Source organism: Nerophis lumbriciformis, linkage group LG11 (genome assembly GCF_033978685.3).
Source record: "Nerophis lumbriciformis linkage group LG11, RoL_Nlum_v2.1, whole genome shotgun sequence".
Classification (NCBI taxonomy): Eukaryota; Metazoa; Chordata; class Actinopteri; order Syngnathiformes; family Syngnathidae; genus Nerophis; species Nerophis lumbriciformis.
In genome coordinates, this window is record NC_084558.2 from 43937253 (window position 1) to 43952660 (window position 15408).

The 15408-nt window shown below is 41.7% G+C and overlaps 1 protein-coding gene across 2 annotated transcripts in view; it reads left to right on the forward strand.

Annotated features, from left to right (window-relative positions):
- Nucleotides 1-213: 213 nt before the first annotated feature.
- The window catches only part of olfm1b (olfactomedin 1b), a 108075-nt gene continuing 92880 nt past the window's right edge, over nucleotides 214-15408 (forward strand). Inside the window, exons 1-2 of one of the 2 annotated variants that reach the window (XM_061966508.2) lie at nucleotides 214-379; nucleotides 461-646. In XM_061966508.2, coding sequence (XP_061822492.1) covers nucleotides 581-646 — 66 coding nt within the window. In that variant the 5' untranslated portion in view covers nucleotides 214-379; nucleotides 461-580. Of the gene's footprint in view, nucleotides 647-15408 lie in introns of both variants that reach the window. The other variant, XM_061966507.2, reaches the window with a different exon arrangement.

A 15408-nucleotide genomic window follows, 5' to 3' on the forward strand; every position in this document is an offset into this window, starting at 1 on the left:
TCTTCATTTAGAGAAAGGGGGGGGGGGGGGGGGGTGCAGAGTGAGCAGAGCCCACGAGGTGACACACATGCAGATAAAAAAAATAAAAAATAAACATTTACTTGAAAAAAAATGATGTACCCTAGAGGGGGCGTGACCAAAAATTAAGGGGCGATGGACCGTTTTTGGCCCCTCCCACCCAACGTCAGGATGCGACTTCCGCTTTCAGCACCGCGGCCAGCGCCTGACGCGCAGTCTCTCCCCACGGCAGCGGCATCGGCAGCTCGGCGTGGGAATGTGAACTTTCTTACACCGGAGAGAGAAGGTTCCACCCGCGACAACGTGCGTGCGTGTGTGTGCGCGCCGGGAGACCGACGAGCGCGGGAAAAGCGACGAGGAGGTGGGGTGGGGGGTTCAAAAAAAAAAAGAGAAAAAAAAAAGGGGAGAGGCGCCCACGGACTGTTCAATGTTTCTCTTTTAGTGTTGCCTGGCCGACATTGACACGACAACAACAACACGTCAAGACAAGAGAAAAAAAAAAAGAAAAAAAAAAACACGAGTGGGGGGACTCGACCTCGACACTCCGGAAGAAGGCAAAGACATGCAGCCCACCAGCAGGCTCCTCACGCTGGTCCTCCTCGTCTTCGTGGGCACGGAACTCACCCAAGTAGGTCCCTTTTCACGCCATTTTCACCCCCCAAAAAATGATTTAATTATCATAAAAAACCCAAATAGCACATTTTAAAAGACGCTATGATTAGGTAGTGCTCCTAATATTGCATCGCTGACTGTACCTGAACGTTACACGTATCGTTTGGCGCAAACACGAGGCAGGCGGGGACCGTGGGGGTCCATTAACGCGGGGTTGGTAAACACCATTAGTGCGCGGCGAAGTGGCGGCATTAAACTACCCCCACTTCCTGTCCACGCAAAGGTAAACTCTTCACGTCGGGGGGGGTTGGGGGGGGTGCGCATCACGGCGGGTGGTCAGTGAACGCACCGTTTGCAATCCATTGATGTCCTGCATTTAGTCCGTAGGCTGGTCCAGGATCTGTTTCGTAACCCGTGTTGAAACGCTTCTTAAAAGGAAGAAGCTGACGCGGCGCTGATGGGAGGAAAGCCATCAGTCACGGGTGGGAGTGGGGGTCCGCAGGTTTCACTCGTGCAGTTTGTGCGGGTCAGCTGACGTGACGGCACGTATACAGGAAGTCGATACGTGGAAAGAGTTACTGTTGCGTCAGCACTTTTAGACATGGTGTCAATTGGTGTCTCCATCTGAAGCTTTAAGGCAGCGGTCCCCAAACTATGGACCGCGGGCCAGATACGGCCCGCCAGTGTCCAAAATACGGCCCTGAGTAAAATAAATAAATATATATATATTTTAAAATTGTATTTAAAAATATAAATACATAATATGTATTTATTCATTTGATAGGGAAATCATAATACCGGTACTGATAAAACTCACTTTTTTTGTCCCCCAACCCCAATTTTTTTTTTTCAAATAAAAAACAATTAAAAATTTCAACAAAAAAATAAATAAAATACAAAAAAAATGTATAAATAAAAACATTACATAAAAAAATAAAATAAGAATAATAGCCTCCCCACACCGCTCCTACATTTCAGTCACACTGGGTAGCAACGTACTGCCTTCCTCTTCACCACAAGCAAATAGAGAACCACACAAACCGACTTAAAAAAAAAAAAAAATCGCAAACTTACAGAGAAGTGTCACTGAATAAAAACAAACAAACAAAAAAAGAGTTGAGGTAAGTGTTATTATTTTTTTACTCTGTCCTTTCTAGCCCATCCATCGATCCGTTTTCTACCGCTTGTTACTCTCGGGGTCGCCGAGCCGCTCAGGCAAATCATATAGTCTAAAAATGCCATTTTCCCATCGATAACGTGGCGCAAGTGCGCACTCTCTCAGTTAATTAGTGCACGAGGGAGGGAAAAATGGCGAAATCGTTGGGGAAACGTAAAATAGATTCCTAGAGTTTTTAGACATCAGTGGAAATATATCTATTATTTATATATATATTAGGGATGTCGCCGATATTTGCCCAAAAATACGTATCGGCAAGGCATGGGAAAATGCCGATCCAGATCCAGTTTTTAAAAAAAACTCCGGTCCGTGTTTTCCAACGCACCGATTTAAATAATACATTCCACTTTTCTGCTGCTCCCTATTTTCCGCCCCGCATTTTCCAGCACACCTTCAACACATCCACAGGTCTGTGGATTCTCACGCAGTTGCTTTTAGCTGCGGACATTACACGACAGGCTCTTCTCACTCTTTCCTGTGTCTCCTTCTCACAGACAGCAAGCGCACCTTCTTACACACGTCACATACTGTCACGTCATACGTCACATACGTATACGTCTTCCTTGAGCAGAGAGGTAGCAGCATGGCTAACGTTAGCTGTGATGCTAGCGCACGGCAAATCTATGCCACGCACAAAATCAAATAAAAAAATAAGCGCATAACAATTTTCGACACACGGACACGACAGAGAAAACAGTTTTCGTCATCATTGTTCAAATATTGTAACGTCTGTCGAGACGCTTATCTCCATTCGGTGCCACAAGTCCACACCATCAAAATGCTGAGGCAAACATTTCCAGATCAACACCGTATGAAAAAAATAGTGATTTTTTGTTGTTGTGATTTCCCTCTCTGCATGAAAGTTCAAAAGTAGCATATATTAATGCAGTATGAAGAAGAATGTTTTAATGTAGACACAGAATCATCATACTGCTGTGATTATATGCATCAAGTGTTCATTCAAGGCTAAGGCAAAATATCGAGATATATATCGTGTATCGCGATATGGCCTTAAAATATCGCAATATTAAAAAAAGACCATATCGCCCAGCCCTAGTTCAATGATGCCATTTCTGTTTGTCATGTATAATTTTGTCTATTTTGTGTTTATCCTTGAATAAACAGGTCAGTTTCTTGTTACCAACCATTGTGTATTATTCAAACTCCCCTAATTCAGCTGGCTAGTTGTTATCAAGAGTACTAAAACCCTTTTAAACATGATTCTGACAACTAAGTAGGCTAAATAACTCTAAACTTTAATACATCCTCGGATAGGCCAGTATCGGTATCGGTCAGTATCGGTATCGGATCGGAAGTGCAAAAACAATATCGGTATCAGATCGGAAGTGCAAAAACCTGGATCGGGACATCCCTAATATATATATATATATATATATATGGGAATATGTTTATATTATTCATATATTATATATTATATCCATTCATCCATCCATCCATCCATCTTCTTCCGCTTATCCGAGGTCGGGTCGCGGGGGCAGCAGCCTAAGCAGGGAAGCCCAGACTTCCCTCTCCCCAGCCACTTCGTCCAGCTCTTCCCGGGGGATCCCGAGGCGTTTCCAGGCCAGCCGGGATATATAGTCTTCCCAACGTGTCCTGGGTCTTCCCCGTGGCCTCCTACCGGTCGGACGTGCCCTAAACACCTCCCTAGGGAGGCGTTCGGGTGGCATCCTGACCAGATGCCCGAACCACCTCATCTGGCTCCTCTCCATGTGGAGGAGCAGCGGCTTTACTTTGAGCTCCCCCCGGATGGCAGAGCTTCTCACCCTATCTCTAAGGGAGAGCCCCGCCACCCGGCGGAGGAAACTCATTTCGGCCGCTTGTACCCATGATCTTGTCCTTTCGGTCATGACCCAAAGCTCATGACCATAGGTGAGGATGGGAACGTAGATCGACCAGTAAATCGAGAGCTTTGCCTTCCGGCTCAGCTCCTTCTTCACCACAACGGATCGATACAGCGTCCGCATTACTGAAGACGCCGCCTGTCGATCTCCCGATCCACTCTTCCCTCACTCGTGAACAAGACTCCGAGGTACTTGAACTCCTCCAGTTGGGGCAAGATCTCCTCCCCAACCCGGAGATGGCACTCCACCCTTTTCCGGGCGAGAACCATGGACTCGGACTTGGAGGTGCTGATTCCCATCCCAGTCGCTTCACACTCGGCTGTGAACCGATCCAGTGAGATATTATATATATATATATACAGGGACGGCATGGCGCAGTGCGCAACCCAAGGGTCCCTGGTTCAATCCCCACCTAGTACCAACCTCGTCATGTCCGTTGTGTCCTGAGCAAGACACTTCACCCTTGCTCCTGATGGGTGCTGGTTAGCGCCTTGCATGGCAGCTCCCTCCATCAGTGTGTGAATGTGTGTGTGAATGGGTAAATGTGGAAGTAGTGTCAAAGCGCTTTGAGTACCTTGAAGGTAGAAAAGCGCTATACAAGTACAACCCATTATTATATTATATACATTATATTATTTATATTGTTTATTATTATTATTGTCGATTGTGAGCGAACTGTGGTGCTGAATTTCCCCCAGGGATCAATAAAGTACTTTTATATTCTATTCTAAATATGAAATTTTTTTGGTCGGTGTAAGGAAAAGGCAGTTTGTCACTTTATTTGTCGCCATGGAGACGAGGATTATTGGTTTAGACGTAGCTAAAACACTGCCGATTGCGGATGGACACATAGATAGCCAGGTCTTAAAGCACCTCTTCCTGAGGGCGTTTCAGTGTTATAGCTTACGACTTTGGTAAGCTATGAAGCAGCACCGCTTGATGGATTGTGTCATTACAGTTACCATAGTCAGACGTACTGTGCTTCAACATACGGTTATTACTATGGTGTGTGTATAAGGGCACCTATTAGCAGACATATTATCTGGCGTTTATTTTTGCAAAATTATGCAAAAGCAACTTTTCTTACTTTCTGGTGCCTGCTGATGTGTATTTGGGATCTGCATAAGTTCTGAAAATTTGCACGCTTTCGCCATTGTAGTCCGTGCCAACCCTGTAGTCAATAAGCTTCTTCTTTTTCCTCTATCTTCTTGTTATGGGACATTCATCCTCCGCTGTTGCCATTTCTAATATAAAGTAGTGTAAAGTTCTTACTTATATCTGTCAGTAAACTCGCCATGAAAGCGCTAAAACATACAGGTGTGGTGAGTTTACATTATTCACCCAAGGAACTTTAGTTAATAGAGTTCCGGTCGGATGGTTTTTCATGGGGAGATGCTGCTCCGTTATTGGTTGAAGTAAAGTCTGAATGTCATTAAAAAAGTTAGCTCCATCTTTTGACACGTCTTCCACCCCCGTCCTTGCACGCTACACCGCTCCAACAAAGATGACGCTGTCAAAGTGGAGGCATGTAAATAAGAACGCCCACAACATGGAGCATCTTTAAACGACTGTCAGAAAGCGGCTTGAAGATGATGTGTAAAACATCATCTATGCAACATTTTGACCAATGAACCACCATTACATGTTATGTAGACCATTGTTTTTCAACCACTGTGCCGCGGCACACTAGTGTGCCGTGAAATACAGTCTGGTGTGCCGTGGGAGATTATGTAATTTCACCTAATTGGGTTTAAAATATTTTTTGCACACAATTAATTATAATCCGTAAAAAATGTGGCGTTGTTAAGTGTCTGTACTGTCTAGAGCTCGGCAGAGTAACTGTGTAATACCCTTCCATATCACTAGGTGGCAGCAGGTAGTTAATTGCTTTGTAGATGTCGGGAACACGTGGTGTCATGATCACATTTTTGCAGACGACAGCGGGAGGCAGCGTGCGGGTAATAAGGTATCTTATCCATTGCACCGGTCGCCAGGTGCAATGGACGTCGAGTGGATCTAGCATAATATTGTGAGAGTCCAGTCCATAGAGGATCTAACATAATAGTGAGAGTCCAGTCCATAGTGGATCTAACATAATAGTGAGAGTCCAGTCCATAGTGGATCTAACATAATAGTGTGAGAGTCCAGTCCATAGAGGATCTAACATAATAGTGAGAGTCCAGTCCATAGTGGATCTAACATAATAGTGAGAGTCCAGTCCATAGTGGATCTAACATAATAGTGTGAGAGTCCAGTCCATAGTGGATCTAACATAATAGTGAGAGTCCAGTCCATAGTGGATCTAGCATATTATTGTGAGAGTCCAGTCCATAGAGGATCTAACATAATAGTGAGAGTCCAGTCCATAGTGGATCTAACATAATAGTGTGAGAGTCCAGTCCATAGTGGATCTTACATAATAGTGTGAGTCCAGTCCATAGTGGATCTAACATAATAGTGAGAGTCCAGTCCATAGTGGATCTAACATAATAGTGAGAGTCCAGTCCATAGTGGATCTAACATAATAGTGTGAGAGTCCAGTCCATAGAGGATCTAACATAATAGTGAGAGTCCAGTCCATAGTGGATCTAACATAATAGTGAGAGTCCAGTCCATAGTGGATCTAACATAATAGTGTGAGAGTCCAGTCCATAGTGGATCCAACATAATAGTGAGAGTCCAGTCCATAGTGGATCTAACATAATAGTGAGAGTCCAGTCCATAGTGGATCTAGCATAATATTGTGAGAGTCCAGTCCATAGTGGATCTAACATAATAGTGAGAGTCCAGTCCATAGTGGATCCAACATAATAGTGTGAGAGTCCAGTCCATAGTGGATCTAACATAATAGTGAGAGTCCAGTCCATAGTGGATCTAGCATATTATTGTGAGAGTCCAGTCCATAGAGGATCTAACATAATAGTGAGAGTCCAGTCCATAGTGGATCTAACATAATAGTGTGAGAGTCCAGTCCATAGAGGATCTAACATAATAGTGAGAGTCCAGTCCATAGTGGATCTAACATAATAGTGAGAGTCCAGTCCATAGTGGATCTAACATAATAGTGTGAGAGTCCAGTCCATAGTGGATCTAACATAATAGTGAGAGTCCAGTCCATAGTGGATCTAGCATATTATTGTGAGAGTCCAGTCCATAGAGGATCTAACATAATAGTGAGAGTCCAGTCCATAGTGGATCTAACATAATAGTGTGAGAGTCCAGTCCATAGTGGATCTTACATAATAGTGTGAGTCCAGTCCATAGTGGATCTAACATAATAGTGAGAGTCCAGTCCATAGTGGATCCAACATAATAGTGAGAGTCCAGTCCATAGTGGATCTAACATAATAGTGTGAGAGTCCAGTCCATAGTGGATCCAACATAATAGTGAGAGTCCAGTCCATAGTGGATCTAACATAATAGTGAGAGTCCAGTCCATAGTGGATCTAGCATAATATTGTGAGAGTCCAGTCCATAGTGGATCTAACATAATAGTGAGAGTCCAGTCCATAGTGGATCCAACATAATAGTGTGAGAGTCCAGTCCATAGTGGATCTAACATAATAGTGAGAGTCCAGTCCATAGTGGATCTAGCATATTATTGTGAGAGTCCAGTCCATAGAGGATCTAACATAATAGTGAGAGTCCAGTCCATAGTGGATCTAACATAATAGTGTGAGAGTCCAGTCCATAGTGGATCTAACATAATAGTGTGAGTCCAGTCCATAGTGGATCTAACATAATAGTGAGAGTCCAGTCCATAGTGGATCTAACATAATAGTGAGAGTCCAGTCCATAGTGGATCTAACATAATAGTGTGAGAGTCCAGTCCATAGAGGATCTAACATAATAGTGAGAGTCCAGTCCATAGTGGATCTAACATAATAGTGAGAGTCCAGTCCATAGTGGATCTAACATAATAGTGTGAGAGTCCAGTCCATAGTGGATCCAACATAATAGTGAGAGTCCAGTCCATAGTGGATCTAACATAATAGTGAGAGTCCAGTCCATAGTGGATCTAGCATAATATTGTGAGAGTCCAGTCCATAGTGGATCTAACATAATAGTGAGAGTCCAGTCCATAGTGGATCTAACATAATAGTGAGAGTCCAGTCCATAGTGGATCTAGCATAATATTGTGAGAGTCCAGTCCATAGCGGATCTAACATAATAGTGAGAGAGTCCAGTCCATAGTGGATCTAACATAATATTGTGAGAGTCCAGTCCATAGTGCAAAAGGCGAGTGACGCTAAAAAAAGGCATTGATGCCTAGGGATGGCTATGCAAAACGAAACTACAACTGGCTGCAGAGTAAACAAAACCAGAATGCTGGACGACAGCAAAGACTTACAGCGTGTGGAGCAGACGGCGTCCACAAAGTACATCCGTACATGACTTGATAATCAACAACGTCCCCACAAAGAAGGAAAGCGTCCGCACAATTGAAATAGTCTTGATTGCGAAAACAAAGCAGATGTGGAGAATAGCGCTCAAATGAAGACATGAAACTGCTGCAGGAAAATACCAACAAAACAGGAAAAAACACCAAAATAGGAGCGCAAGACTAGGACTAAATCACTACACACAGGAAAACAGCAAAAAACTAAAAATAAGTCACGGCGTGATGTGACAGGTCGTGACAGTACACCTACTTTGAGACAAGAGCTACAGTGATGCATGCTTGGTTATGGTTAAAATTCATATCCAACAATTACGAGAACAACTTTTTACTGTCAACATCGCCTACTGAGTTTAGTTTTCTAATGATTTCTGCTTGTGGTGTGCCTCAGGATTTTTTCAATGAAAAAAATGTGCCTTGGCTCAAAAAAAGGTTGAAAAACACTGATGTAGACCACAAGGAAGTGTTTTACATTTAGAAAAACAAGTCATAATATAACCCTTTTAATGCGCCTTTTGTACAAACCCCGTTTCCATATGAGTTGGGAAATTATGTTAGATGTAAATATAAACGGAATACAATGATTTGCAAATCCTTTTCAACCCATATTCAGTTGAATGCACTACAAAGACAAGATATTTGATGTTCAAACTCCATCCATCCATCCATTTGCTACCGCTTATTCCCTTTGGGGTCGCGGGGGGCGCTGGAGCCTATCTCAGCTACAATCGGGCGGAAGGCGGGGTACACCCTGGACAAGTCGCCACCTCATCGCAGATGTTCAAACTCATAAACTTTATTTATTTTTTGCAAATAATAATTAACTTAGAATTTCATGGCTGCAACACATGCCAAAGTAATTGGGAAAGGGCATGTTCACCACTGTGTTACATGGCCTTTCCTTTTAACAACACTCAGTAAACGTTTGGGAACTGAGGAGACACATTTTTTAAGCTTCTCAGGTGGAATTCTTTCCCATTCTTGCTTGATGTACAGCTTAAGTTGTTCAACATTCCGGGGGTCTCCGTTGTGGTATTTTAGGCTTCATAATGCGCCACACATTTTCAATGGGAGACAGGTCTGGACTACAGGCAGGCCAGTCTAGTACCTGCACTCTTTTACTATGAAGCCATGTTGATGTAACACATGGCTTGGCATTGTCTTGCTGAAATAAGCAGGGGCGTCCATGGCAACATATGTTGCTCCAAAACCTATATGTACCTTTCAGCATTAATGGCACCTTCACAGATGTGTAAGTTACCAATGTCTTGGGCACTAATACACCCCCATACCATCACAGACGCTGGCTTTGGAAGAATGGCCGTGCGCGACCCGAGGGTCCCTGGTTCAATCCCCACCTAGTACCAACCTCGTCATGTCCGTTGTGTCCTGAGCAAGACACTTCACCCTTGCTCCTGATGGGTGCTGGTTAGCGCCTTGCATGGCAGCTCCCTCCATCAGTGTGTGAAAGTGTGTGTGAATGGGTAAATGTGGAAGTAGTGTCAAAGCGCTTTGAGTACCTTGAAGGTAGAAAAGCGCTATACAAGTACAACCCATTTATTTATCATTTATTTTCAACTTTGCGCCTATAACAATCCGGATGGTTCTTTTCCTCTTTGGTCCGGAGGACACGACGTCCACAGTTTCCAAAAACATTTTGAAATGTGGACTCCTCAGACCACAGAACACTTTTCCACTTTGTATCAGTCCATCTTAGATGAGCTCAGGCCCAGCGAAGCCGACGGCGTTTCTGGGTGTTGTTGATAAACGGTTTCCGCCTTGCATAGGAGAGTTTTAACTTGCACTTACAGATGTAGCGACCAACTGTAGTTACTGACAGTGGGTTTCTGAAGTGTTCCTGAGCCCATGTGGTGATATCCTTTACACGCTGATGTCGCTTGTTGATGCAGTACAGCCTGAGGGATCGAAGGTCACGGGCTTAGCTGCTTACGTGCAGTGATTTCTCCAGATTCTCTGAACCCTTTGATGATATTACGGACCGTAGATTGTGAAATCCCTAAATTCCTTGCAATAGCTGGTTGGGAAAGGTTTTTCTTAAACTGTTCAACAATTTGCTCACGCATTTGTTGACAAAGTGGTGACCCTCGCCCCATCCTTGTTTGTGAATGACTGAGCATTTCATGGAATCTACTTTTATACCCAATCATGGCACCCACCTGTTCCCGATTTGCCTGTTCACCTGTGGGATGTTCCAAATAAGTGTTTGATGAGCATTCCTCAACTTTATCAGTATTTATTGCCACCTTTCCCAACTTCTTTGTCACGTGTTGCTGGCATCAAATTCTAAAGTTAATAATTATTTGCAAAAAAAAAAAAAGTTTATCAGTTTGAACATCAAATATGTTGTCTTTGTAGCATATTCAACTGAATATGGGTTGAAAATGATTTGCAAATCATTGTATTCAGTTTATATTTGCATCTAACACAATTTCCCAACTCATATGGAAACGGGGTTTGTACGAAAACAGTCCTGAATAGACCATCTCATCGGCACTGCGCTTTATAATCCGGTGCGCCCTATGGTCGGAAAAATATGGCATTTAGGGAAGGGTATCGTTGACATTTGCACCGACACAGGACCAATTCCCGGTACCTTAGAATAGATAGCAGTACTCAACGGTAAGGTGACAAGGAACCCTTGAAATCAAAAGTTGGTTTAATGTTTTAAAAAGAAAAATAAGCCATAAAAATGCAACTTCTGCCACAATTTTGCCGGGAATTAAAGCATTTTGGCCACAACAATCAAAAAAAGACTGCAAAATCCTGGAGGGATTGAATTATGCCGTTCACGGTACCATTTCTTGGTACCTGTGAATGAATGCAGATACTCAATGGTACACATTTTTGTGTGTGTGTTAATAAATATTAATTGTTTTTAATCATAATAAAATCTCTCTCTTTTTTTTTTTTTTTTGCAAGATTTAAAAAAGAGCTGATTATGATAACTGCTGTCCAATTGATATATCTTGTTTTATTATCACATTTCTGAGTCTCGTTTACAGTTGCAAGTCCAAAACGTTAGAGGGCAGTAGTGTATAGTTTATGGTGTGTTGTTTTGGTTTTTGTTGCGCCCTAAAAGTGTTGATACTGTAAGTACCTGTTACGCAGCAGCTGTTTGATAGTAACGTGCATCTTAGTTGTAGTTTTCATTAAGAAATTTGGAGGTGTTGAAATCGCCATGTAAAATTACATTATCAGTAGCATGTCAATAGTAAAGCCAATGTATATTAGCACCAATCTAGCACATTTTTCAAAAAGTAGAGCCTCACTTTACTTATGTTGGAGCGTTTTTTGATAATAAAATGTGTTTAAAAATTGTTTTGCAACATTTAAACGAGCTAATTATGATAACTGCTCTCCAGTTTTATTATCACATTTCCGAGTCTCATTTACAGTTGCAAGTCCAAAACGTTAGAGGGCAGTAGTGTATAGTTTATGGTGTGTTGTTTTGGTTTTTGTTGGGCCCTAAAAAATGTTAATACTGTAAGTGTTGTACCTGTTACGCAGCAGCTGTTTGATTGTAACGTGCATCTTAGTTGTAGTTTTCATGAACAAATTTGGAGGTGTTGAAATCGCCATGTAAAATCACTAATGCTAATCAGTCAATGGCAAAGCCAATGTATATTAGCCTCACTTTACTTACTTTGGGAGCGTTTTTTGATAATAAAATGTATTTCTTATTTTTTTTGCAACATTTAAACATGAGCTGATTATGTCAGTGTACTTACAGTAGGGTCTGAAAATGTTCTCTGTTAGTGTTGTTATGGCAACTGCTCACTCTAGCACAGTATCACCGGAATACTTCTGAAAACTTCTTCATTTTTTTCCAGCTGATTTTCTGCACTCGTGCATTTTTGCACTTCATTAAAGGGCGCCTCGGGTGCCATCAGGCGATCACGACTGCGTGCAAAGGTCACTAGGACGCGGCAAACCGTGCAAACTTTCCCTGCGGTTTACCAGCAAAATGCATTACGGCGCTCCTGCTTTTCAGGGGACCTCATGCAAGATGCATGGCTGCCATTTCCTGGCAGGGGACTATATGTGGAAACGCGATTTAATTATTTCTCCCGTCGCAATCTAAATATTAAAATATGCCTTATAACAGAATAAAAGTAGTTGCCTGGAAAAATTTAAATTGTACACATAAAGCACGGGTGTCAAACCTAAAGCCCAGGGCGGTGGCCTGCAAAAGCCTTGAAATATTATGCATTATTTTTTTTTTACCACCGTAAATCCCTGACTTTTTTCCTGCGCTTTGAACCTTGTGGCTTATTAAGTGGTGCTGCTAAATTATGGATTTTTCTTTGCTGACAGCCATAATGCAAAATGTAAAAAAAACAAAAAAACCAACAACAAGCAAATACACTGGCTAGGTGTGTTATTTGGGCTATGGCGCATTGCAGGTACTACAGTGCTACTTTGCCCTTCTGTTTGGATTGAGCTTCAAACCGGAAGTTAAAGTGCCGTTCCGTCCACCAGTCGTCCATAGCATTTCTACTCGTATGGCTTCTGCATTCATCACTTTGTAAGTTTTACAATATAACTAAAACAATTCTTACTTACTGTTTGTAGGAATGTCTTCATGGATATTTGTACGTGCTATCGTAGTGTAATAAAGCTAGCATTGTTAGCATTAGCTACACACATTGGCATTATTTTTGTATTGTTTCAGTTTCGTAATATCCCCAAAACGTCACGTGGAGTTATTAAGTATGTTAAGATGATTGGATAGGTGTGTTATTATTTGGGCTATGGCGCTATCTTCTGGACAAGTTTGCGCATTGCAGGTACTACAGTGCTGCTTTGCCCTTCTGTTTAGATTGAGCTTTGAACCGGCAGTTAAAGTGCCGTTCCGTCCACCGGTCGTCCATAGCATTTCTACTCGTATGGCTTCTGCATTCATCACTTTGTAAGTTTTACAATATAACTAAAACAATTCTTACTTACTGTTTGTAGGAATGTCTTCATGGATATTTGTACGTGCTATCGTAGTGTAATAAAGCTAGCATTGTTAGCATTAGCTACACACATTGGCATTATTTTTGTATTGTTTCAGTTTCGTAATATCCCCAAAACGTCACGTGGAGTTATTAAGTATGTTAAGATGATTGGATAGGTGTGTTATTATTTGGGCTATGGCGCTATCTTCTGGACAAGTTTGCGCATTGCAGGTACTACAGTGCTGTTTTGCCCTTCTGTTTAGATTGAGCTTTGAACCGGCAGTTAAAGTGCCGTTCCGTCCACCGGTCGTCCATAGCATTCCTACTCGTATGGCTTCTTCATTCATCACTTTGTAAGTTTTACAATATAACTAAAACAATTCTTACTGTTTGTAGGAATGTTTTCATGGATATTTCTACATGCTATCGTAATGTAATAAAGCTAGCATCGTTAGCATTAGCTACGTACAATGGCATTATTTTTTGTATTGTTTCAGTTTCGTAAATTCCCCAAAACGTCACCGCGGAGTTATTGAGTCTGTTAAGATGATAAGATAAGTGTGTTACTATTTGGGTTATGGCGCTATCTTTTGGACAAGTTTGCGCATTGCAGGTACTACAGTGCTGCTTTGCCCTTCTGTTTAGATTGAGCTTCGAACTGGAAGTAAAAGTGCCGTTCCGTCCACCAGTCGTCCATAGCATTTCTACTAGTATAGCTTCTTCATTCATCACTTTTTAAGTTTTACAATATAACTAAAACAATTCTTACTTACTGTTTGTAGGAATGTTTTCATAGATATTTGTACGTGCTATCGTAATGTAATAAAGCTAGCATCGTCAGCATTAGCTACATACAATGGCATTATTTTTTGTATTGTTTCAGTTTCGTAAATTCCCCAAAATGTCACCGTGGAGTTATTGAGTCTGTTAAGATGATTGGATAGGTGTGTTATTATTTGGGCTTTGGCGCTATCTTCTGGGCAAGTTCACGAATTGCAGGTACTACAGTGCTACATTGCCCTTCTGTTTAGTCTGAGCTTTGAACTGGAATTAAAAGTGCCGTTCCGTCCACCAGTCGTCCATAGCATTTCTACTAGTATGGCTTCTGCATTCATCACTTTGTAAATTTTACAATATAACTAAAACAATTCTTACTTACTGTTTGCAGGAATGTCTTCATGGATATTTGTACATGCTATCGTAATGTAATAAAGCTAGCATCGTTAGCATTAGCTACGTACAATGGCATTATTTTTATATTGTTTCAGTTTCGTAATATCCCCAAAAGGTCACCGTGGAGTTATTGAGTCTGTTAAGATGATTGGATAGGTGTGTTATTATTTGGGCTATGGCGCTATCTTCTGGACAAGTTTGCGAATTGCAGGTACTACAGTGCTGCTTTGCCCTTCTGTTTAGATTGAGCTTTGAACCGGCAGTTAAAGTGCCGTTCCGTCCACCGGTCGTCCATAGCATTCCTACTCGTATGGCTTCTTCATTCATCACTTTGTAAGTTTTACAATATAACTAAAACAATTCTTACTGTTTGTAGGAATGTTTTCATGGATATTTCTACATGCTATCGTAATGTAATAAAGCTCGCATCGTTAGCATTAGCTATGTACAATGGCATTATTTTTTGTATTGTTTCATTTTCGTAAATTCCCCAAAACGTCACCGTGGAGTTATTGAGTCTGTTAAGATGATAAGCTACGTGTGTTACTATTTGGGCTATGGCGCTATCTTCTGGACAAGTTTGCGCATTGCAGGTACTACAGTGCTGCTTTGCCCTTCTGTTTAGATTGAGCTTCGAACCGGAAGTTAAAGTGCCGTTCCCTCCACCAGTCGTCTATAGCATTTCTACTTGTGTGGCTTCTTCATTCATCACTTTGTAAGTTTTACAATATAACTAAAACAATTCTTACTTACTGTTTGTTGGAATGTCTTCATGGATATTTGTACATGCTATCGTAACGTAATAAAGCTAGCATCGTTAGCATTAGCTACGTACAATGGCACTATTTTTTGTATTGTTTCAGTTTCGTAATATCCCCAAAAGGTCACCGTGGAGTTATTGAGTCTGTTAAGATGATTGGATATGTGTGTTATTATTTGGGCTATGGTGCTATCTTCTGGGCAAGTTCACGAATTGCAGGTACTACAGTGCTACATTGCCCTTCTGTTTAGTCTGAGCTTTGAACCGGAAGTTAAAGTGCCATTCCATCCACCAGTCGTCTATAGCATTTCTACTTGTATGGCTTCTTCATTCATCACTTTGTAAGTTTTACAAAATAACTAAAACAATTCTTACTTACTGTTTGTAGGAATGTTTTCATGGATATTTGTTTGTGCTATAGTAATGTAATAAAGCTAGCCTCGTTA